This window comes from Corvus moneduloides, chromosome 8, assembly GCF_009650955.1.
Source record: "Corvus moneduloides isolate bCorMon1 chromosome 8, bCorMon1.pri, whole genome shotgun sequence".
Taxonomy (NCBI): domain Eukaryota; kingdom Metazoa; phylum Chordata; class Aves; order Passeriformes; family Corvidae; genus Corvus; species Corvus moneduloides.
This window is the reverse complement of record NC_045483.1, coordinates 7820629-7842195: the sequence shown is the minus strand read 5'-3', so window position 1 is coordinate 7842195 and position 21567 is coordinate 7820629. Positions and strand designations below refer to the sequence as shown.

The window sequence follows — 21567 nt, the reverse complement described above, 5'->3', positions numbered from 1 at the left end:
TGGCCCCCACACGGGGCCCGCAGCCACCTGTGCCAGCACTGGAAACGAGAGAGAGCTTGGGGGGGAGTTTGCCTATTCTTAAATGTGGATAACAGAGGTGATCACAACTTTAAGTGGCTTAGAGAATTGTCCATATCCAAACTGGCCAGCTGATAGGTTCTATCAGTTCCCAGAGGAAACTGTAAGCACCCCTTAGCAAGGACGTCCCTTCCGGGACTATGCTTGCTAACCTATGACACTTCACAGCATTATTCTACATGTTGTAGCCCAAAGCATTTGTCTTCACAACTTGTGATGGTTGTTTCCAGATGGGGTATGTGGGGTGCAGAATTGTGCTTCATTAGAATTGAATATTCTGGTTGTTCACGTTTGGCCTCTTAGAGGTGCTATTGTTGTGACTTGATCACTGTTTCAAATGCATGAAAGGGTAAATTTACAGAATTCTGTGTGGCATTTCTCTCTCAAATCTCCAACACTTAGAAGATGAAATGCAGATGGATCTCTCCAAAGGGTGTTTGTATCTGTTAGTTTTGCTTCCTTCTTTGGCTGTTTCTGATCAGTTTATACAGGATTTTATGAACATAAAAAACTGAGTGTGTACAAACCGAGAATTTCCTTTCTATGATTCCATACCAAATAGTATATTGATAGAATGCTCTTTTATATCTTAAATTTTATATATAAACGAATAAATATATAGATATAAAATTATATTTTAGTAAAATCTTTCACCTATATTGCTTAACCAGTAAGGCTACATGGCATAACTGTATTACTTTGGCAAGTTATGTCTGTTGTGGAAATAAGAACTTGAAGAACTTCATTCTACTTTTTTAAATCTTTCAAATCCCTGTACTAATTTTATTTTGACATTAATGTATGTTTTTTTTAAAACTGATTTTCCTAGTTCTTGTGCAGAGAGAAAGAATATACACTGTAATATTTGACTTACCACCTCTAACTCAGGCATATTTTAGGCTAAACTTCCCTCATCTCATCCCATCTTAGGTGAGAGACTCCTTGCAACTGATTGTTTCATGCAAAGGGACACTTAATTCTCTGTGCTTCAATTTCTCCTCTTGAGACCTTAATAAAGTTCTAATATAGTAGCTAAAAAGTTGTACCTTCATTTTATAAAATGAACAGTGGTTTCACTATTCACTTCTACTTTCAGTACTGCAAATTATCAACTTCCTATTTCTCACCACAAATTAAGTAGAGATTCTCATAAGCTGTGATATCACTTGATTTTTTTCATAGAATTCCTTTTAAAGCCCTCAGAACTTAGATATGGCATCATCCACCATAGATTTTGAAACTGATGGGTTACATATCATGAAAATACAGAATTTTATATTGTCTGCTCTCTGTTAATGTTGAATCTACGAGTACTTTATTTAGAAAGCATTGAATATGTGTTTTATGTAACCTTTTCTATTAGGTCATTCAGGATCCTGTTTTGCACCTTTGCAGGAGGCAGGTGAGCAGCTGAGCTGCAGAATTGCATGATTAGACAATAGGAATCTTAAATACACACAAAAACTCTGCCTGTGTGTTGTTCAATGGACAAACTGCTTTGTGTCACCTGCCAACGTAAGAATAATGAGCTATGGACACATTTCTAGGGGCATTCATACATTTATATATGTTAGTTCTCTCATCAATGCCTTAGCTAAATAAACAATGGCCTTTCAAATTGTAGAAGAATCCAGACATGAAGTAATAGAGTGTTTTACAGAATATTGCCCAGTTTTGGAAAAAAAAAAGCTTTTCCCTTTAACAGCCCTGCCTGCTGCTTGAGTGGTGCCAGCAACAGTGTAAAATCCAGGACTGAAATGCTGTTCCAGCCTTTATGTGCAAGGATCACCATTGTGATTCAGATATTTCTGTGTACTGATGTAGTAGGTGGGACAATACTGGAGGACTGTAGAAGCTTTAGGGACAGACAGAGTCGGTTCAGACAGACATGTTTTTGTTGCTTTGCCAGCCTTGCACTTTTTACACTGTCAAAAAAAATAAACATATATTAAAGCAGTAATTTTTCTACTGCATTCAGATATCATCCTTATTTTATAGCATGCAGTGTGCTGCTTTTACCACTGGTTTGCACCTCCGGGGAATTGGTTCTGTGAGTGTATCACAATGCTCCGTGCCAATTCCCCACAATGAATGCACGGCACTCAAACAAGTGTTCCCAGCAGCTCTCCAGTTTGCTGCCTGACTCTCATGTACTCAGTCCCTGCTGGTTTGTCTGTACTAAAACCCATTAACCCCAAATGGTTAGTCTTTTAAATTATTAATGCTTGAGATATATTTGTAATAATTTTGGTGTTATCATAGAGAAGGGAACCGTTTGGATTTATAATCTCGCTACAGTTCTCACTTGAAAGAAGTGTCTTATGCTGCATTCTAATTTATGATTCCAATAAAGTATTCTTCACCTGTGCTTGTGCCAGAAGAACACTGAATTCTTGCCTTTCTGTGAGTTTCTTGGTGGTATCACAGAGCACAAATTTAAATGTCTTTTTATGTTCTGGAGACAGATTTATGGGAAGACAGATGGGTTGCCTTTTTCCAGGCAAAGTAGAGATTATTTGGAGCTTCTGAGAAGGTTCTCTGCAACCTCTTAGAGTATCCAGTGCCCAGTGCTAACTTCTATTATCTTCTCTCCATTCAATCTACTCAATTTTTTCTTCCTGAGAAAACACAATTTGAGAGTACTCTGCTGTCAGAAAAGGTGTTTCTTTCCCCTTCCTGTTGAAGGTAAAATCTCAAGAAATTTAGAATTAATTTACTTGTGTGATTCCAGCTGGAAATAGTGTTTCAGACATTAGATGCATGTAAGGCCTTGACACAGAAAGGAATGTTTTGTAATAAATGCTAAGTTCTAATGGTGCACCCATAAGGTAAATTAAAAACTTCTATCAAATTGTGGGCAAATCAAGTGAATATGTGCCTTCAGTGGTGAAAGAAAAAGCTGCTCTCCTTTTGTAAATGGTATATTCAGCCCTGAAGCAAAATGTGTAGGGCTTAAGAGAAATTTAAGCAGATTTAAAAGTGTCCTAGGTTTATAAAGCACCCACGCTCCCACAGCCCTTTAGGTTTTACATGGTTACTGTATCCAGCCTTGAGTATTTCAAATGTTGATGTTAAAAAAAATGCTTTTAGTAAACTCCTGCTTCAGGATGAACAGAAATTTCAGCTGTATAATTCAAAAAAATGCTTTGCAGAGTAAGTTAAAAGCAATGGCTTTCCAAGGATCAGCAAGTGTAATCACAGAAGACATGATAAAAGACCAAGAGTCCCTGCCAACAGACACGGGGCAGCCTGGCCAGCCTGAGGAAATGCCCGGTGCTGCCAGAGCGGAGCGCATGGAGAAGGAGGATGAGCTCCCACAGCAAGCAGATGATCTCTCTTTCAGTCTGGATGAACTCAATGTCACATCACCACCTGAGTCCTCCACTGCTTGTCCAAATCAAGACTATAATTTAGTGAATTCTCTACTAAACCTCACTAAAAGTCCTGTGAGTTGTTTTTTGGATTTTGGGGTTTTTTCCACTTAGTATGATAAAATGAAATAGTTGGATGCTGGGTGAAGTGGGCAGAGGGAGTGAATAAATGCACTGTATTTTAGCTATAAAAAGTGAAATGAGGGGTTTTGCAGGCACTTTTTGTAAATTGGCAATTTTCTTTGCAAATTCAGATTGAAGTAAAAATGCTGTTTTAGAAAATTAATACTAAGCTTGTTGATGGTAATCTAAGTGGGTTTTTTAAGACATTTGTATAGGGTGCTGTATGTTTCACAGAAAAGACACATAGGATAATCAGAAGGCTAAATATATCACAAAAGACTATTTTTAAAACTACTTTCAGTTGTTCTGACATAACCAAATGCACTCTCTTTGTAATGGCACTGGGCTATCTCTAGGGGTGTGTTCTCTTTTTAAAAAGCCTGCTGTATGTTTTACTCAGCTTCGTCCTCAAATTCAGACTTAGATTCTTTCAGAAAATTTAGAGGAGGTTTGGGTAAGCCTGTAATTGCTACAGCACTGCTGAGAGCAGAAAACCAAGTCTACCATTGTACCTTGTTATTGTTACATGATTAGTTTACAGGATTTAGTATCTTGGTCTCAAGCTGACCTAGAGCTTTAGTTCTGTCAGCTGGAAGGTTGCAGCTGGCATTCTTAGTATTTGACACAAAATCAGGTGAGATTCTTTATTTTGTAACATCCAGATTCACAAGAGTTAATGACTGCAAAGGCAACAAAAATAAGTGCATTCACTCACTGTGGGGGAATGGTTTTACTTGGGAGGTGTTTGCTTCTTGATTTCCACTGAGCTTCATTCACCCTCTGATTAATTCTTCCATGCCCTTCTGCCAGGACGGCCGGATAGCAGTGAAGGCCTGTGAAGGCCTCATGCTTTTGGTGAGTTTGCCAGAACCAGCAGCTGCCAAGTGCCTGACTCAAAGCACTTGTTTATGTGAATTGTTGACAGACAGGCTGGCCACCCTCTACAAAGCCTTGCCTCAGTCACTGGATCCCTTAGACATTGAAACAGTGGAGGCAATTAACTGGGGGTAAGAATTTTATTTTTGTATTTAATACCCAAAGTGACTTTACACCTTTCCCTGAAACTAATTTGATAGGTAGATAATGTGTTTAAAATATTCCCCTCCACACATGCTGAAGCCTTGAGGGCAGAGCTGAGATACAGCTGCAGCACAGTGGTTCACTTCGGGTGTCCAGTGTACCTGTGATTTCTGACATGGGGCCGGGTTTGCCTGCCAGTCCCTGGCAGAGATTCCTCAGGGGGCAAGTTCTTCCACTGAATTACGTCAGCAGTTTGTAGTGGTGTCACTGTAGTATCAGGTATGGATTATATTCTCATGCAGATGTCACGGATTTAGGAAGTACAAACTTCTCACTGTACACAGTGGGCATTGTAAACTGCTGCGGGGGGGCAGGAAGGGTCCATTTGATAACAGGCAGTTGTTGCAAAATTTTTGCAGCAAAAAAGAAGAAGGAAAGAGTTACTGCATAAGTCATCAGCATGAAGCAAAAGATACATGCCTGTTACCTTAACTGCTTGTAATTCAGATTCTTAAAACATTTGTCTTCCCCACTCTGCTTTCATTATTAGGAATTGCTCCTGATCTGTTAGTACCGAGACAAAAGTAGGTATTTGCAAAATGCCTAGGAAAATTTCTGATGGTTGGAGTTTGAAATTAGAAGGGGAAAACCCACAGCTTTGAATTGTGGGATAAATAAATATTGGAGTTTTTTACCAAAGAAAGAAAGTGGTGTATTTGTTATTCCTTAGAGCCCTTAAATTGAGATAGATGTTTCTTTCTGAAAGATTCAGTCTAGTTCAGGTATACACTGTGTGGTTTTGGTCGACTTGCCTGAGGTCGCTTACAGAGTAGAGAAGAACAATTGCCTTCATTTTATGGTTCTGTGACTACAGGAGTTACTGATTCAGTTCCTGTGGTCTGTGTTTCCTGGGAGGACAGACTTGGTGATTGGTTTTCCCTTCTGACTCCAAAACACTTAACCAGGGTTCCTGTGCTGTACATTCTGTGTATCCTTTAGCATGCACTGAATACCTGTGTAATGATGGCACTGCCAGATCCACAGAGACCAGCAGAAAAGCTTTTTTAATGTTCCCTTCATTACAAGTAGGTCATTAATTATTCTGTTAGGTTCAATAAGAATGAAGTCCAAGATTCTTCAATTACTTGTAGACTAAACAAATATTTCTTCTCTGTGTTCTCTAGTTTGGATTCCTATAGTCACAAAGAAGATGCATCTGCTTTTCCAGGGAAAAGAGCACTGATTTCATTTCTTTCTTGGTTTGACTACTGTGATCAGCTCATCAAAGAAGCACAAAAGGTTTGACGTGTGTTCAGATGATACAAATATATTCAGCAAATAAGTAGTTCCAGTTGTTTCTTAGCTTCTGAATTTGAGACACACCATTTTGTACTTTTGTTTCAGACAACTGCTGTTGCTATGGCAAAAGCTGTGCGGGAACGATTCTTCATTGATGTTATGGAACCTCAGCTGATGCAAACGTGAGTAGCATCCTACAAGACACAGCAGAACAGAATCTGAATCAAGCTGATTTTTTTGGGGGCAGAAATCCACTCCATATCTGATATGAAAATGTTTTGTTCAGTTCAGAGATCGGAATCCTCACATCAACTGCACTATTGCACCGCATTGTTCGTCAGGTGACTTCAGATGTCCTGCTGCAGGAACTGGTGTATTTTATTCTTGGAGAGCACAGAGAGCCAGAAACACTGACAGACATCAACAGGCACCCATTGCGACACAGGTTGATCGAGCACTGTGATCACATTTCTGATGAGGTGAGAAGTGATCTGATACAGGAATGTCTGCTGGCCAGTTCTGGAGTGTGGAGAGTCTGCAAAGACACTGTCGGGAGGACTTTTCATATTTGTGTCACGTAATGTTTTTTGCCAAGAAAGAGAATTCTGACTCCCAGCTTTACAAATTCCCTTTAGAAAATGAAGCTGTTTTCTCCACTTAGCATATTTCTTTTTACTTTACTAAAGATTCTTTGGTGAATTTGCATGCTCACTATGCATATCCAGTTAGACTTGCTCATCTGTAAGATAGAATGAACTGAGTTTTTGTAATTGTGTTTTAATTTGTGCTTTATATTGTGTTGCTGTTATTTTCCATGTTGAGTCAATTCTGTCTTATATAAGATACAGATAAAAATTTGGGGTTTATATGAACTAAGTGTGGTTGGAGAATATATGCAATGCCAATTAAAAGATGATGTTATAACTTTAAGCTCTGTACATACAGTAAGCATAGTTAAAATAATTTACTTCAGTAAAATCCCTCCTCAGAAGCTGCTTGTTTCACATTTTCCATTAAACAACCTCAGCCCTCTACTTTTTCAAATAGAAACCAAGCTTGCCTGAAAGACAGATCTGTGCTTTGTCATATCAGTTTTTTCAGTATGCTTACCTGCTCACCCTGTCAGAATGAGTTTTCTCTGTAAATTAGTTATCTTTGCAAAGCTAAGCACTCTCAAGCAGTCTTGAAAAATTCTTTGTATTGCTTCAAGTCAGTGTTCTTTTAAAAGCCTACATGACATCTCTCTGTAAAAATCTTAGCCTATAGATCTAGTCGCAATATCCCAGTATTACTTTCTTTTATTCTGGGTGTTTATTACTAACTTTTAAGTCCTATTGCGTGTCTCATTTGCACAATGATAACCATCTTCCAGCATGGATCTGACTGTAAAACAGTAAGCTAAATTTTGAGTTCTCTGTATGTTCTTGGCATTTTTGACAGTTTTCAGAACAGTTTTTGTTTTACAGAAAAAAAAAATACATTCCCATATTGATTTTCAAATATTTATGAACTCTTCATCCATGTTTATACCACATGTAGCATCACAATTTCCTAATTTTTCTTATGATTTTTGTTACCTTCCATAATGTCAGTAAGTGCTTGCAATGTTCTAGGATGGACAAAGCAGATGAAAGGCAAAAAGCACAGGGCAGCAGTGCATAAGTTTCTTGAACTTTTACTCTTTCTATTGCAGATCAGCATAATGACTTTACGAATGTTTGAGCACCTTTTGCAAAAACCCAATGAGCACATTCTTTATAATTTGGTTCTGAGAAATTTGGAAGAAAGAAACTACATGGAATACAAGCCTCTCTGTCAAGAAGATAAAGATGTGGTAGAGAATGGACAGATTGCTGGAGCAGTGTAAGTTTCATTTTTAAGGGAAGTTCTCACAACAGCAAAGTTGGATCCTTATTTTTAGAACAAAATGGGGTTTTTTTTTTACCAGTAATTGAAAGAAAAGTAAGCCTGGAGAGCACTTGAGTGCTCTATGTATTCATCCATATCCGTAAAGTGATGCAGAAATTCCTACATCAGCAACTTATGGAAACTCTTAGAACAGGAACAGAAAATCTAAAATTACCACAAAGCTCTTTCCAGAACAATAGACACTCAGAAGTCTTCATGTCTCAATTTATTTATACGTCTACCTAGCTGAAATCTATGCATACTTTATTGCAATAAAATGAATAATATTCTTGAAGTGAGAATATTCTTGAAGTCAGTCACTTCAGTGTCTTGCTTACATTTATGTTCCTAGTCATTTTTGATGGAAGAATATTTCTGAAGCACTACATAAAATCCTTTTAAATATGCTAGATCTGACTCTTGTAACTCAATAGGACAGGTAAGGACTGGCCACACAAACTGTTTTAGTCATCTAGAATAATTTAAATATGTCCTGGAGTATAGCTCTCATGTGAAAAATGTAGCTAAGAAGTTTTTAAGTGACCTGATGCAGTAATTTTGTACAAGTCAAAAATGTCTAGTCTGTTGTTCAGATTGTTGGGTATTTGCAAAAGTTGGTATTTCTGCATATTAATTAGGTAATACAATGTGGATATTGCAATGTTCTGGAAAACATCCTAGTTGTTCAGAGAAGGAAAACAGCCTGCCTTGTGACCCAGAGATTTTCCTGCCTTCCATAACATTCTGTCAATGATTATGTTTTTGTCTAATGTAATTTCACAGAGATCTGGAGGAAGATCCATTATTTACTGATCTGTCTCCAGATAACACATTGTCAGCTCAGGAGTGGCTCAGTGCTTCTCCACCTGTCAGTCCAGAACATCCAAAAAACGATGGGAAGACTGAAGTTCATAAAATTGTAAATAGGTGAGTTGAAACAAAGACTTAAGGAAATGTCTGAATGTGTGGGTGTCTGCACACACTGTGCAAATTAAATGTGTACTCTGTAATGGATGTTATTCTGTGCCAGCTGGGAAAATTACTCCACTGAAGGAAATTATGTGGCATTTTATCAGAAAGCTACTTCTGAAAGATTAGAACTTGCATTAATTCAACATAAATGAGAAAAACAGAAGAACTTAGCAGCTAATGGTTGAATACTCAGAATTCAGGATGAAAGCCTTGTTGGCTATAAAAGTTGCTTTTCGCAGAAATATTTGCTGTACTTAAAATGCTGTTACAGGACTTGACCTTCCTGGACAAGTCTGGGGAGTCTTGCCATAAGCCTTCCAGGGGAAAAAAACCCTCAAACTTCCTTAGAACTTCAAAGTTCTTTAAACACATAAATAAAAGTAAATAAATGCCATGCTAGAGATAACCTTCTGTTCCCTGAAAATCGTGGCATCTGTGTTACCTGTGACATACCTCAGCGCCTGTTGGACTCACTGCAAATTGGATATCACAAAGAGGACAAGCTCTGCTCTAAGCAACTTAGTGATGGTAATTCTCTTAGGAACTAATACTAGGACGAGGGCTGTTTGCTCTGTTAAGACTTGGTAGCAGAGCAGCACTGGTGTGTCAGTGCTGACCTATCTGCTTGCCCAGAAATAATCAGAGGTGTTAGCCAAAGGAAGCAAGCAGCCCAAGGACAGCCAGGACAGAGTGGCATCATCACTTCTTGCCCTCTTTCCCCCAGTATCACTATTTATAGTTTATGGTGGACGTGGTTTGGAGCAAAGACACAAAGAACACTCTCCTAAATTCACCTCTTTTAATCTCCATCAGGGAATAGAAATGTTTTCTGATTTGCAGTGTTCTGCAAATTTGTATTTTTTGAGATAAGATGAGCTCCACATGAAAAGTCAGCTACTGCATATTTCTGCATGTAAATTCTACAGGAGTGTCCAGCAGTTCTTGGGGTATGGTGAAGGCTGAAATTTGGAATCAGGTTCCAAAGACTGGGTTTTATTTTGCTGTCTAGAAATTTCAGTGGGTTTAATTTACATGTTTTTAAAGACAGTTATTAGTATTATTCAGAATTTCCTAATGCGTTTTAGGTCAGACATTGGTGAAGTAATAAGGACATAGAGTATTTGACTACACACCTGGCAAAGGCAATTATAGTTGTAACTGGGACATTTATATGCAAATACTCCTCTGTGTCTTAGATGTTCATTTTTTTGCCACAACAAACCAGTAAATAAAACTATCTGTGAAGTAGGTTAACTGTAATTCTTCTTCTCTTTTGGCTCGTTTATTCCTAAGTATATTTTGTTTTAGCTCTAGTAAGATGGAGTCTGACCTTTCGCAAATACTTGACCTATTTGTGAATATTCCCTATTTATGAATATTCTGTCTGCTGATTCTCAGAAAATGCTTCCACTGATGACTTTACCTCTAGTGCCAGATACAAAACTCAAAAACAATACATCTTTTTATTGCAAACCGTAGTTGGAATAGATAGGCTTAAATAGATTTTGTGTTCTCTGTTCTTCACATAAAGTTATGGTGAGTCCGTGGATTAATTGGCCAGACAGTTCAGCATTGTGTGTACAGTGTTACAGATGATGGGAAAATATTGATCTGGTGCTCTGTGGAATATAGTCATTAATGTACTTTTTCTCTCTTCAGTTTTCTCTGTCTTGTACCTGATGAAGCGAAGTCATCATACCATGTGGAGGGTACAGGTTATGATACTTACCTCAGAGATGCCCACAGACAAGTAAGTCAGTGAACTCTTCCTTTGTCCTTGAGAATTTGAAATGCTGGTGAGAATATACAAATGGTTCTGTAAATAGTCCTATTAAATGCATCTTTTGGTAATGGAAGATGGGAAAATTCAATTTTCGTTTTTAATGAAAACTTACCTTTGGAGATCTTTCAATGATGAATTCACCTTGTATTGCTCTGGTGGGAATAATGGATGACATTAAATGCATTAATATTCATATAACAAATACAGTGAGAGAAAACCTGAACTGCAGATAGATTCTTAATTTGCTTCTGCATTTATCTGCATTCTCTTGGAGAATTGCCTGCCAAGCTGTTTGAAAGAACTAAAGAGAAATTAAAATGCTGCATAGGAGTTATGCAATCTGGGACTTTGCAAATAAAGGCTCATCACAGGGAATGCACAGCCTAAGGCATTCAGGTTTGAAGTTGGGAGGTTGGGTAGGCTGGGAAAGCTTTATGATTTACTGTTTAGAAATAAATGCAAGTTTTGCTTTTATAAACATAAAGTTTCCTTGGTCAGAGGACAGTCACTGTTTGCAGCTTTCTTATTGAAACCCTGTGAATTTTCTAGAATAGCAAAATTTATGCAAAGGAGCAGAGTAACTGAGAGCTATACTTAGTAGGTAATTCAGAAATTCCATAACCTCGGAATTACGTTATCAGCTACTGCTTCATCTGTAGTCTCACCTGAAAAGAAAGGGAATAGAAAATAGAGAATAAGGAAACAAAGGTTGATGTAAAATTCCCCTATGTTCTATTCTTGGATGCTAGAAACCACTTATCATCTTTGTCTTCTTTTATGCCTTGGGAAAAAGAGTGTACTGGGACTTATTAGAGAGCAGAATTGGTTTCTGTCACTTCCTGACGATGATATGGCTACTGTTAAAATATTTCCCCCCTAAGAGTAGCCCTGCCTGTTGCTGTTATTACATCCACATAGCTGTTCTGCTTCCTTATTTCTATTCCTGGAAGCCTACACAAGCAAGTAAGCTACAATCAATGCAGAATTTCTTAGTTTGTTTTCTTTTGCTTCTGTTTCTTCCTGTGTTCCTTATTTTCTCTGCTGTAATTTGTGCTCCTTTCAAGGTGTAATTCCTTGCAAGTGAGACATCAGGCAGCACACAGCAAATATAGGGCAAGGTAGAGAAAGCCAGGGGTGTTAGGAAACAAAGAGAGGGAAGAGGAAGCCCTGAAACGCTTTTAGTTTGTATGTTCTACATATACACGTGCCCTTCCTGTCCTGGGAATTAGGAAGCAGAATGATTTGGATAGCAAGATCAGCTACACATAATGCAGTGGAAGTATGTTAATGTACTCTCAAGAAGATGTATAAGAATGCAATTCCTGCTTCAGAAGAACCCTGATTCAGATGTGTAGTGTTGGCTTTGCTTTGTGTTTTGGCCCCAGCTGCTTTTTGGGAGCTCTGTTCTCCACTCACTGTTTCTCAAACTACCCTAGTAGCAGGAATGTCCCCAGGAAAATGAGGTGCCTGCTGATAGTGTTTTTACTGATAGTGTTTACTCTAGAATGACTGATCTTTCTGAGCATAGCTTTATCATTTAGGTATGGATTATGGTTTTAAGGTGTATGGACTGTCAGAGGAAATGAAAAGGGTTCCATGGAGATTAAAGTCTGTTTTCCTCATGACTTTTTTGTAGTTCCGGGATTATTGTGTCATTTGCTTGCGGTGGGAGTGGCCCGGATCTCCCAGACCTTTGGAAAAGTGCAATTTAGAAGCGTCATTTTTTGAAGGACACTTCCTGAAAGTCCTGTTTGAAAGAATGGGCAGGATTCTTGATCAGGTAAGAAAAAACAAGTTAAGAATTCCATTTCTGATACTTTTATCACTTGTAAAGAGCTGATCTCCATCAGGTCCTGGGGATTCCCATCACTTTCTAGTATAGTGTCATATTATTGTGCAATGTCCCATTTCCTGGTCATAAGCAGGACAAGAGCCACTTGCACAAATAAATGCACTGGGAACATGTGCAGGAAGCCAGGAGTAGCCTCTAGGTCAGCTCTGTGAGTGTTCCTGGGAACATTCTGATATGAATCTGTGATATCAGAAGGCTTTGCAGAGGTGGTAGCTCTCACTAACCTTGTTTCTGACAGAAGATAGCTCAGGCACACAAGTGAAGTAACTGGTTTCAAATACCTCAGGTACTAGACACTACCTTCTTCTTCCTGCTGATATTACAAATTTCTGTAGAACTGACTGTACCCTAAGAATTTTTTTTTAATTTCCTGAACTGTAAAATTTTCTGGGTTTAATCTTTTTAGCTACAGCGAATTTTTTTAGGATTTATCTGATATGGGGCCATTTTACTGAGTCTGCTGACATATGGACAGAAATAAAAGCTCTGTGTGAAGAAGCAGCTTTCTTTAATGCTCTCAATTAGTTGGAATCACAACAGCTATCTGTCTGAACAATGCAGCACGTGTTACTCCTTTGTTTCCTTCTCCTCTTGTGAACACCAGATAATGCTCATGCCTTCAAAGCTTCCTAATGAATTGGCTGACTCAAACAGCTCTAAAGACCTTCTCCTACAGTGCAGCTAGGTAGGCAGTGAATGGATTTATGGAAGGAATTTTTGTCTCTGCAGAGTAGCTCTGCTATAATAACTCAAAATGTAGTGATCTCTTTTACCTGTAACGTCTATGGTCCAGGGGCTGAAAGCTTCATTTGTTAGGAGATTGGGATGAATCTATTGCTGGAGTGCCAAGTACAGAAATAACTTCCACTGACTGGAAGAAATAAGTGCTTTCATTTCAGAAGATTTATGAGGCAACTTTGCAATGCAACAGTGTGTGGTAACAAATTCAAGAATAAGATACCTAAATATTACTTATGTGTACACATGTAGTCAGTGGAAATTTAGTCAGAGCAGTCCCAGTAGTCCCTGGGGCTCCTAGGCTGACAGGCAAGCAGGTGTCTCTTTTAGTGCAGAGTGAATTACCAGCTCTGTTTCCTGGACTGTGTGAAAGCCTGACTCAGGTGCCTGAGCTCAGGTATTTGTTGCCATTTTTGCGATGCCCAGGATATTCCCAGAAGTTTGTGTTTCCAACACAGATCTTGCAGAATCCACCCTCTGTGGAACCATCAAGAGACCAGCAGATGCTTGGGAGCATCTGAGATGGCAGGAGATGTTTGTGTGTGGGCAGGTGTATCAAGTGTCAGATCTCTGTTGAGTCACCTAATGAGAGCTTAGACATATAGACATGGCTAAATATATCTGTCTTAATCTGAGGCTGAATTAATCCAAATCTTCCAGACCTGAAAAGGGGAAGATTCTGTTCCCTAATTCTTCAGTGGGATGCTAACTTGAGAGCATAAAGATGAGAATTTGAGGTCATTAATTCCTCCTCTTTTAGGTGTGATTATGCCAGTGAGAGTGTTACTGCCAATATGCAGTTAGAGGTTGAATGAGGGTCCTGTAATCCACTTAGATCAACAAGAGGTGTACCAAAGGAATGTCTGTCCCTGTGTTGTCAACCTAGTCTGTTCTGCCGCTGAAGAAATGGAAGGAAATTCTACTCGTTTGCAAATTCTGAGCTGAAGAATTAAAATGTCAGCTTGTTTTCACTGAAAGACGAGAAAATCAAAGATGGAAAAAAAGTTTTGGAACATAAAGAAGCCATGGTGAAAATGCTTGCTTTTATGGAAATAGGTTTCTTACTAGAATGAACAAATCTTTTAAACTAGGCACTATTTTTTTCCGAGAAGATCAGGTACTATTTTTTTCCTTATGACAGATAAGCATTTTCCAGCATCTGACAGTGTTGCCTCTCCCATTTAGTTAATTTGGGGAAGGGAGGTAGACAAGAAGCTCAGAATTTCCTGCTGCTTTCCCACTCCAGGACTGGTCTGTAGGTTGCTGCCACAAGATGGCCAAGCCTTCTGCAACGGTTCTTTCCCAGAAAAAAATAAAGGAGAAGAGAAATAACGTGTTAGCTGTAAACATGGATTTGTCTCTGGCAATTTCCTGAGCTCGTACACTTTACAGTTTCCCAGGAGAAGCAAGCAGATGTTTAATCTAGGCTGATTCCATGCTATTTCTTTAGCTGAAGAAATGTTTTACGGGAAGAGGACTTACCCTGCAATAAACAAGTGTGCAAAAGCTTCAAGTGGTTGTAGCAGCGATGCAGATAATAACATCTAATGCCCAACTGCGATATTCACAGCACTGCTGCTGTGAAAAGCAGAGGTTGGGCCTGTCTTCTAATATAACATTTTTATCTTTATTTATTCATAACCCTGTGTATAAGGTTCTAGTAGTTAAATAAAGATGAGGTGGATGAAAAGAAGCCAGCATGAAAATAACTAAGCACTGTTTCCTTCCTTTTGCAGCCCTATGATGTAAATTTGCAAGTTACGTCAGTGTTATCCAAACTGTCCCTGTTTCCCCATCCTCATATACATGAATACCTTTTGGATCCTTACGTCAACCTCGCCTCTGGCTGCAAATCTCTCTTCTCTGTGATTGTCAGGGTGAGTAAACACACCATTACTAATTACACATGGCTGTACAGCAGTAATATATTTAATAACTTTGTAGTTAGTGGTAGTAGTTGCTGGGTAGTTTAAGTTGGTAAATGTTTGTCATTGAAAGCATTGAAAGTCCTGATTTTGAATCAAGATTGGGCCTAGATGGTATCTCTGCTCATGCTCTTTTTTTTTTTATAATGAGGGCTGTTCCTGACAATTAAGTTCTGGATTTATCAAAAGTCCCCTTCCTCTCCAGTTCCATCTCTTCCTGCCAGACCTGCATGCTAGAAGTGCTGGCTGGGTGCCTGTCACACTGCAGTGTCCTCAGTCAGAATCCCTCGCTTTCCCCACGCACCAGCTGTTACTAAGCTGGTCAGGAGCCTGTTAATGATGCTTGCCCAACAGTAACAGAGGGCTTGGCTCCCTTTCTCCCAGCAGCCCTCCCTGTTCTAAAATACAGTCTTCACTATCTCCCCACGTGCTTTCCCCAGGCCCAGGAATTCACTAGTCAATTGCCTGTGTCAGCATTTAATAAGACAAATTAATCACTGACATAATTAAAGTAATTTGTGACAAGAGCAAGTAAGGCTTTTGTATTTCTTTACTTTCTGCACCTCCTCACCCTCTTTTTGGGCAGAGCAGCCTCTCTGCAGGTTGTTCTTTGTGCCTGCAAGGATGCTGAAGTGGGTCTGTCCCTGGGCACTGAAGCTGCCACTGCACCTTGCTGCCAGGTGCTCTGCACAGGTGTTAACTTTGTGTGTTGATGGCCTGGGCTTTACAGGTCGTCGGGGACCTCATGGTTAGAATCCAACGCATCCCAGATTTCACTCCCAAACTTCTGCTGGTCAGAAAACGCCTGCTGGGCTTGGAGCCGGAAGGGCCCATGTGAGTAAACGCATTGCACGTTCTCCAGGACGCGTGGCTGGGTTTGTGTGTGCCAGTCCTGATTGCCTGCATTTTTCTTCCTGTCCCAGTATTGACCACATGACGTTACTAGAGGGCGTGATTGTGCTGGAGGAGTTCTGCAAGGAGCTGGCGGCGATCGCCTTTGTGAAGTACCACGCCTCAGCCACGCCCTGAGCAGCCCCGGGCCGAGCCACCCCCGGCTCCGGGCTGGCCTCGGCCAGAGGACCACTGATAACACCCAGAGAGAAGGTGGTGCCTCCTGGCAAAGTGGCAGGGGATGTTTGGAAGTTCCTTTCACCAGATGTCGGGATTGCAAATGGAGTTGGAATATGAGCGAAGGCATTTGGGGAGAAACCAATATACAGCATTCCTAGCCACTGTGTGAAGAGCTGCAAAAGCTGCATGAAGAACCACAGACATCAGACCTTGGTTATTCTGATGACAATGTTTAGAGAGTTTGGGCTCTTGTATGTCCTGGGGCTCACATGCACCAATTTGCTCTTCCTGACCATGCTACTTTTTAAAAAGCAAATTAATTTTATAACATTTTTATGTCTTAATTCTTTTTCTTTTCAGTTGGATGTATGAAAGAAAAACACACCTATAGTTGCAATGTGTGGTACTAAAAATGAAGAATCCACCAATGCATATACAACAGAATATGTCAATGAGGATCATTTTGCTTTTGGTAGATCTTAAGTACAACTCTGAGCTTGATTCCTCAGTGGATTACTCCAAGAGATATATTAGTCTAAAATCAATACTAAAGAAATCAATCCTGATTCGGCATCACATCCATAACAAATACATCTGAAGTGTACATGTTTGTAGCATGTTTGTCTCTGTCATTCCAAGTGATTGATCTCCAGGTCATCTGTGTAACTAGATTTGCTTTAGCTTTTTACGTGGGAACTCCCGTTGTTTGACTCATGTCACCTTTACGTTATGGGTTAATTACAGGTCATCAGTAGTTGTTGCTGAAACAGTATTTTTAATTTCTTTTGAATTGGTGTTAGTCTGAATTGGTTTAAGAATCTTTTGTGCCTTGAAAATCGGCAGCATCAACATTCTGTTATTTTGAGAGAGATTTTTATTGCTTATCTAACCATCACAGTGATGCCAACTCAGTTAAAGTATTGATAACTTATATAGGACCAAAACTCACACCTGCTTTTCACAGTGCTGGGATGCAGGAACCCCTTTCAGTGACGCCTTTTCCATGTGAATGCCATCAGCCAGGGCAGGTGTTGGCATTGCAGGCAGAGCGACTGCAGAGTGCCTTGCTTCTGCCCTGCAGAGGATCCTCACTGCCAGCACCCTGTGCACTGGCAGGTGGCTGTGCTGGACCTCGCAGTCAGACCCAGTGACCTGTCCTGCTCTCCATGCTCATGGGTAGCACCTCTTTCCCCTCCTTTGAACAAGGCAAGGTAGAGCTCAGCTCCTTCAGTTTACATTGTCTTTCCTCGTTTGTCTTTCCTGCCCCCCTGTTTGCACAGCTAATGCCCATTTCAGATGTCATTGCTAACATACAAACATGGACTAATTTATTCAGTCACTAGAATTTTTCTGGATTTACATGACTGTACCTCGAATCAGATTCTGCTCTCTATTCATGCCTTTGGGGTCTTGTTTTTTAATATTTATGGAAGCTGGATGTTAAGAGGCCTTCTAAGTTAGCAGGTTAATTAGACCAATGTCACAGTTAATGGGCTAAATTTATTCTTGTTACCGGTGAAGAGCATCCTGCTGTAAAAGCTTCCAGTACAGGTTCATCTGGAGAAAGCAGTTCTGGAACTGGGGAAACATTTTGGCAGGTAAAACCTGTATTCAGTCGCTCCCTGTACTGGGACACTTTTTACAAAAGTGTTGCATTTCTCTGGCAAACAGAAGCACGTTTTACTTCTTCACCTGTTTGAGGGTTTTTTTCTGAATTTAGCTCCAAAGTGTTTTCAGGTCCAAGTAGCGTAGTAGGATAAAGTTTGAAAAAAATACACATAGTTCATCTTTCTTCTTTAGAAACATACCTGGAATGTAGCAAGTCATTTTTAGTGACCTGTATTGCAGACAGTCCACGTTAGAAGCTTCCTTAATACCTGACACACCGTTTAGAACATGTTGATGTCTATGCAGAGTGATGTTCAATACATACATTTATTATTTATAAGGTCCCAATTCAGCAAAACAGTTAAACATAAGCTTAATTTCAAGTATTTTTCCTTAAATCACAATCTTCTACATAAACAAAGTTAAGCTGTCGAGCAGAAATGCTGATGCTTTACTGACTTTGGGTCTTTGTTGGTTTTGCTTGAGCTTAATTACTTTTTCCTCAAATTGTCTATTTTATTTATTTTTTTTAAAGCATATGCTCCAGAATATTTTTAATGTCCCAATTTCAGTGGAAACTGGAAGTGATAATACTACTATAAATGAAAGTGAGAGAAATGTTAAACAAAACTTGCAAGAGCATTCCAAGTAATTTAAGAATTGATAAAGCCATTCAAGAGTTGCCTGATCTCCAAGGAAAGCATTAGCATCACCTCCTTTGTTTTGCTGTTTTCACTGATACCTGAGCTCATTACACTGAAAGGCTGCAGCCTCTGTGCTGTTTTAATGCAAAACACTGCAGAGCTGCAAACACAGCTCCTTAAGCTTGTCCATGAGAAAAATAAGTAGATAGAACTATAATCACTCTTAAATTCAGGCAATGATTGTTCAGTCTCCAGTGACATTGGTGATGTTCTTGCAAACCAGATGTTATTTAGTTGATGAATTTAGAAGACACGGATCCATCCTCACACAAGTGAAGCAATCCTTAAAGTTGCTTTAGCCTAAACTGCTTTTGTGAGTGCTGCCTACAAACCCTTAATGACCATACCTGATGACAATGACCTTTATTTTTGTAAAAGTGATTTAATCTTTCTTAAGAGATGGAACTCATTGAATTATTTTTTGTGGTGGTATTTTTCATGCACTTTTTTTTTTTTTTTTTAATGATTAGAAGTTAGTTCAGGTCCATGTTTTCACCTTTTGATCTATGCATGTCATTGAGGAGCCCGTTTTGTTTCTGTGTGCGTGTGTTTGTATGTGGTTATTTATTACCCAGGAGGGACACCTGAGAAAATACATGGCCTGAAGAGTTCATGGCTTAACAGATCCTCCAGATGTCAGAAGGAAAAGGCAAGGGCTCATCGCCTTAGAGAATGGGGCCGCTGGGATTAGACTGAAATACTTGAGATGGGATACTAGAAAAATTTTTATTTCAAAAAGCAGATCCAAACCACATTTTAATCTTGATGCACATGTGTGTAAATAGAAGCATTTTTTTACGTTTTTTTTCATTTAGAGTATGTATTTGATTTAGACTGATTTAGAAAATTTTGTAATAAGCCATGTGCTAGCTCTGGTAGAACAAGTTTGTCCTTAGTTTCTCATATGACTGTAATATTCCTGGTATTCAGATCCTGTCTGTGCCATGTTCTTACTATATATTTGTCTGTGCAATATAAAAGCTGTGATTTGATGCACAGCTTGAGTCTGGTTGTACATCACCTATGTATATATATACATATATATATATATAAAAAAGGACCAGAATCCCGAGCTTGCTTACACTATGATTAGTGTAAAGATTGCCACACTTTATTTTACAGGGCACAAGTAATCATGGAATGGCTTTGTAAATGCATGGTAATTTCTACCATAACCTGCTGTGCAGTCTCACAGGTGACATTTTATTAGTGCTCTTTGTCTTGCTAGGAAAAATACTAACTCAAAGTACTTGGTAAGATTGAAGGGTCCTGGAGTAGACCTGGGGCTATATGGAAAATCCATATCTGATATTGCATATCGTACAGGGTTTTCAAACCATGTCCTCAATGCTTTCTGTGCCCTGTAAAATAGTGTAATTATATAAAATATATACTCCTTGTTTTGCCTCTTGCCTTGTTTACATTAAACAGAGGATATTCAGTAAAAATTTTCTATTAAACTTTGTGTAGGTCACTTACTAACAGTGTTGCCAAGGTTTCACAGATGTGGGAATTTCCAATGAGGAATTGTTGAAACAGCTACATTACCAGACATACAATACTAAGTTTTATGAAGGAGGTTGTGATAAAACTCAACTTTTTGTGCTAAAAAATGCATGGAGGATTAAAAGGGATATTCTCAAAATAAATTAATTTCAGTGAAGCAACTGCTTCTATTATTACAGAATCCATAATAATTTTTGTATGGGTGACCTTGAGACAGAAAATGTTCTAACATTTTACATCGTGCCTTTGATCCTGAAGTCCTCATTTATTTTGAGTCTGTCACTACAGCATCTTCTGGGATAAACATGCTTCCTGTACTGTGCTGTGCAGGGCTTGGAGTGAATCAGCCTGCTCTTGCCCAGGAAAATGGGAAGCCTAGGGAAATGGGCAGGATGGAGCCATCCTGGGCACAGATCTGCTCTTTCCTGGGAGTCCTGATACCTTTCCAGAAAGGCTGCAGCTGGTCAAGGTCTTGGTTTTTTATTGCATTTGAGTGCAGTGTATCAGTCACAACATTGGTTTGTTGGAGACAAATGTCATAGGGGTGACTGAGCATCATTTCTTCCTTCAGGGCCTTTGAGGAAGGCTTTTATAAACAGGAGTTTATATATGTTTTTATATACTTTTAAATTGTGTATATTGTGTGTTTTTTCTACTTTTGGTTTCCTTCTAGTTTTCATGAGCCTTTTAAAAATCCTTTTTTGCTCTGTAGGATCCCCACTGAGGGCTGCACTTGGATGTTAAGCTGTTCCTCTTCGGCATTTAACATCTGCAAGTGCTCTTACATCTTTAACAGGAACGGTGCTACAGCAAGATGATGCACTTGACAGCTTTCGTTATAGCTCTCTGCATCTTTCTCCCATCCTCTTGGGTCTCAGAGATTGTCATCTCCCACCCCAGATCATTTATCTGCTGTGTCTGCATGAGGCATTCAGAGATTTAGGGAGACTTTGCTTTCTCAAGCAGTGAGGAAGTTGTATCAAAATGGAACGTTTTGCATCTTCTTATATTTTTCTCTGATATTCTTGAAATTACTGAGTTACTGAAGCATGGTTATCTTACGGCACTTAAATTCTCATACAATATTTTGGGGGTCTGTGTCCTGTTGGGGAAAAAAAAAGAGTGCTATCAGTGTGTGGTCTCTAGTTCATATTCATTAACTCATTGTACAGATTCTCAGTGCAGATACAAGTAGCACAGGATCTACTGACTTTGTTAACCTTTAAATATCAGCAGAACTGGTGCTGTCGAAGCCTCAAGGATTTTGCTGGCTTGGTATGTGATCCATTTGGATTAAAGTGGATTATTGCTCAGTGAAGTGACTCTGTCCCAGGTTGTATGAGCCCTTTCAGCCTAAACTGTGTTCCTGGTGCATCCTTTATCAGCCGAGGTTCCCTTTGAATGGTGAGAGAAAGAACTATGGAGCAATTCAGGAATCAAGTGAAGCATATGGTGGATTAAAATGGTCAGGTGTCATAAGCTTCTTGGGAATGCCAAAAAAAGAGAGTGTGAAATTTTAAATTTCACATGTTTGGACTGGTTGCCTTTGGAGTCAGATCTGTGAGGATAAAAAGATGCACCTTGGCACATGGTATCTCACTGGGCTACT

The 21567-nt window shown here is 39.3% G+C and overlaps 1 protein-coding gene across 3 annotated transcripts in view; it reads left to right on the top strand.

Annotated features, from left to right (window-relative positions):
- Positions 1–21276, top strand: part of FAM160B1 (family with sequence similarity 160 member B1) — a 36614-nt gene extending 15338 nt beyond the window's left edge. Inside the window, exons 6-18 of one of the 3 annotated variants that reach the window (XM_032115911.1) lie at positions 1442–1480; positions 3231–3524; positions 4383–4579; positions 5777–5891; positions 5997–6073; positions 6178–6370; positions 7585–7754; positions 8583–8726; positions 10431–10521; positions 12191–12334; positions 14881–15021; positions 15800–15903; positions 15993–21276. In XM_032115911.1, coding sequence (XP_031971802.1) covers positions 1442–1480; positions 3231–3524; positions 4383–4579; positions 5777–5891; positions 5997–6073; positions 6178–6370; positions 7585–7754; positions 8583–8726; positions 10431–10521; positions 12191–12334; positions 14881–15021; positions 15800–15903; positions 15993–16098 — 1815 coding nt within the window. In that variant the 3' untranslated portion in view covers positions 16099–21276. The remainder of the gene's footprint in view (positions 1–1441; positions 1481–3230; positions 3525–4382; positions 4580–5776; positions 5892–5996; positions 6074–6177; positions 6371–7584; positions 7755–8582; positions 8727–10430; positions 10522–12190; positions 12335–14880; positions 15022–15799; positions 15904–15992) is intronic. The other 2 variants (XM_032115913.1, XM_032115912.1) reach the window with 2 other exon arrangements.
- The last annotated feature ends 291 nt before the right edge of the window (positions 21277–21567 follow it).